Below are 3905 nucleotides of genomic sequence, written 5' to 3' on the forward strand. Positions count from 1 at the left end.
TTATGTCCCTGTCTGTTGGATTCAGTACAGGTTAGTAAATGGTAGTATATCCTTTTTTTATCCACTTATGAAGAAACGTCAACAAGCTTGTTTCTGTTTCTCCTTTGGCGGTGCTATTGAGTCTTCATAGGGTGGAATATAATTAGGGTCATCTTCAGTGTCTTCATCACTGAGATCCTCAGCTTCAGACAGAGAAGGATCTGCAGGCAGTACAACAGTGTTTGTAGGCCTTCTGCAGCCATAAAATGTCCCAACATCCATTTGATCTGAAATAGAAGCATATAATAATCATTACAATCTGGTTTATTACTCATCTGGCGTTAGTGCTGTAAATTGACCTGGTAAACTAAATAATTGTCATATTGATTAACTGTTCTCCCATAATCCACACACATTTAGATTTCTTATAAATCAATGAAATAATCAATAGTAAAATGGCTATGACACAATGAAAACAGGACTATGTGATTGGATAAGACGCTAAGCATGGTTTTCTAGATACATCCCATCAATTCAAACCTAGATAGAAAACAAAAAACTGAAATCATGATGATCATATATTTGCCATCATAAAACTTAATGTATATAGTTTGCTACCCATCTAGACAGATGAAACTATGACTATTCAATGCAGGGTGTCATTCAATAAGGCTCATCTATGATGTTATGATAGATATAATAAGCAATATAGCTTATTATCTCTCTTATTATGTAAATATCTCATTATGAACTCATTGTGTAAAGAGTAAATGGCTTTATAGATAGGCCGATCTGAAGGTAAACACACACAATGCGATCTAGCCCGGGATTACATTTTTGACGGCTCAGCGTCAGCTTCAGTTTACCGTAAACAGGCAACTCGACTAAGTGGCCACACACTTTTTCCAGGAGAGCACATAGATTCATATAATTGTCACTGTTGAGAAAGCCTCTAGATGGTTCTGGATCAATAGAGGGGATCTATCTATGTGAGAGTGCTGCTTGGGGACAAATTGAGGATTGTTCAACCTCAGCTGGGTTGCCTGAGAGAGGGTGTTCAATGTTCAAAAAACTTGAAAGTGCCTGCGAGTGAACACATTGATGGGTCCGGTCCGGTCACCTAATCCAGACACTGATGGGGTTTTTTTTCTTTCCTGTAACCACTGTGCATCACCTGGTGGAGGAGCAATGGCAGATATCTTTGCCTTTTGTGACCTGTTGTGACCTGGCCTCCTCCTCCTTGGTCATTACCAAGCCCCCCTCCCCCATCCTGTGTGTGTCCACTGTCATAGTTAATCATGGCAAAATGGACAGAAATCTAGTTTTAAAAAGAATGCTGCGGTTTGGAAAAGCAAGGATTACTGTTTAGACTTTGCATTACAATTGGAACACCATGATTATTTCATGTTGCATCACATATTTGTCTGAAGAAATGAGAACTAATTTCCCCCGTGATAGAATCATATCTATAAAAGCTTCTTACAGAGGACACCATGACAGATGCAGGTGTGACAGGGGAGACACAAGTAAGTGAAGAAAAGAAAGAAGAGACACTTTGATGATGTGTTACTGATTTGCAGGTGACGGTTTTCATGAAATTACTTAATTACCCTATGCCTATCTAAATAACGTACACTTCTGCAGTTACAATTGTTTCTGAGATCAAATCTGAGATTACAAAGACATTATCAGTTATATTCATTGTTCTGTTCCTTCAGGTTGATGGAAAACTACACCCTAAACAGCCCAATTCTCCAGCTGGAGGGGTTGGTTGTCTTAGAGGAGTCCTTCTACACAGCATTTTTCTTCCTTCTTTTCTCCTACTTGTTTATAATGGTTGCAAATGTGAGCATTTTAGTAGTTATTTTCATTGACAAGAACCTTCACCAGCCCATGTATCTGCTTTTTTGCAACCTGTCTGTCAGTGACATCATTGGCAGCACTCGTATTCTGCCTCGTGTGCTTGCAGACATGCTGCTTCCTCCTTCTGAACGTCTCATCACTTACTATGAATGTGTGGTCCAGGCTTTTACATCACATTTGATTGGTGCCACCGCTCACACTGTGCTAATGATTATGGCTTTTGACAGATATGTGGCCATCTGCAATCCCCTGCGTTACGCCTCCATAATGACCAACAAGATGGTGATCAAGCTGACGGTTTCTGCCTGGGGAGTGGCCTTCGTTCTGGTCGGGATTCTGCTGGGTCTGACCATAAGACTGAACCGATGCAGGACTCTGATTAAGAATCCTTACTGTGACAATGCTTCTCTTTTCAAACTCTCCTGTGAGAGTGTGTTTATTAATAATGTCTATGGCCTCACTTACACTGTGGTCTTTTTAACATCCTCTATAGGCAGCATGGTTCTCACTTATACTAAGATAACTGTGGTCTGTCTAACTAGTAAGAACAAGTCTCTGAACAGTAAAGCATTAAAGACTTGCAGCACGCATCTTATTTTGTATCTGATCATGTTTTTTAGTGGGTTTATTATCATAGCTTTACATCGTTTCCCTCAGTACTCAGACTACAGAAAACTTTCTTCCATTCTATTTGTTATTGTGCCCGGAAGTCTCAACCCCATAATCTACGGCATGCAGTCCAAAGAGATACGGAAATTCTTTTCTGAAATGTTTCAGTCCAAACGCCTGCTTGCCATCAAGTGAGCGATCATTGTTTGCTTATTGGTAAATGATTCAACTAAATCATATAAAAAGTTAACAGTGAATTGATGAATCAAATCCACATTCCACAGTCAATCAAATACTATCATAGCTTTAAGTTGTATATTGTACTTTGTAAATATGTGGCCTCAATAAATGTTTAAAGCAAAATGTGACTTCAAAGGATTATATTTACATTCAAATGACATTCACAATTATGGTATAATGCAGGGAGCAGAGACATAGCAAGCCATTAAATAAGTCACTGATCCATTTCAGCACAACCACAGACTATCGGGGCAGGTGGAGATTGCATGTTCTGCCTGTCTAAGATATAAGCAGGATTATATCATATTTCTAAAGTGGCATTTAATTGTGGGCTGCCAAATGTAAAATCTCATTTCCAGTTTTATCATTGATATATGTTGATATATATATTTCTACCATTTTTGACAATTGAACAATTGAAATGTATATAAAATGACATACAGTTGCTATAAATGTTAATACATAAAACACACAAAAAAAATTTTTCAAGCCGTGACGGTCTGGGATTCAACTGGGTCCGGACAGTTGAGAACTCACAGTGCTACCAGTAGCCTAGCCGTTAGCAACTGGTGCTCCCTAAGCTCACGTCGGTACACATGTGACTTCCTGTGTTTACATATCACTCGGGGCTGCTCACTATATCCTTACACTATATCAGACATGAAACCCTGCGACCAGCTGCGGTCTAAAAAACTATTTATTTCCAAAAACTTTCTTTCTAAAATGTGATGTGACTCTTTTACAGTCTATGCTCTGGAGTCTCCTCTTCTCTCTGTGTCCTGCTACTGCTCTGCTTGTGTTCTTCCTGGTTGGGGTAGATTACAAATTACATATTAAATATGTTCATCAAATCTTATTAATCGGACCGAATAATATTATTGGTCAGACTTTTCTCAGAATTATATGAGAATGGAAAAATGATAGGCTGAGTATCTCTGTGTTTTTAACAGCTTTGCCACATATTGCACTCCAAAACTTAGACAACATATTAATTCAACAACCAACATAAAACTGTGGCTGAGTATCTCTAATGATCAACATGTCATCACAACTTCTGTCCAACTTATTTTGCGTAAATGACAGGGAGGTTCTTCTTGATGAAAAGAAGCTTCTCTACATTTTCAGCTGTGAGTCCAACAGTCCAATACAGTAACAGCGACATCAACTCTTGACGTGAGAGCAGCCCACGTGAACACACTACACAGTGTCGGCCG

General features: G+C 39.0%; 1 protein-coding gene across 1 annotated transcript; it reads left to right on the forward strand.

Moving 5' to 3' along the window:
• Positions 1 to 1701: 1701 nt before the first annotated feature.
• On the forward strand, positions 1702 to 2646 carry LOC310996578 (olfactory receptor 52K1-like; the record flags this gene model as incomplete). Its single annotated transcript, XM_083986000.1, has 1 exon — positions 1702 to 2646. One exon carries the CDS (start codon positions 1702 to 1704, stop codon positions 2644 to 2646), a length of 945 nt encoding a protein of 314 aa, XP_083842126.1.
• Between the last annotated feature and the right edge of the window lie 1259 nt (positions 2647 to 3905).

This window comes from Trachurus trachurus (genome assembly GCF_905171665.1).
Source record: "Trachurus trachurus genome assembly, chromosome: 14".
Classification (NCBI taxonomy): domain Eukaryota; kingdom Metazoa; phylum Chordata; class Actinopteri; order Carangiformes; family Carangidae; genus Trachurus; species Trachurus trachurus.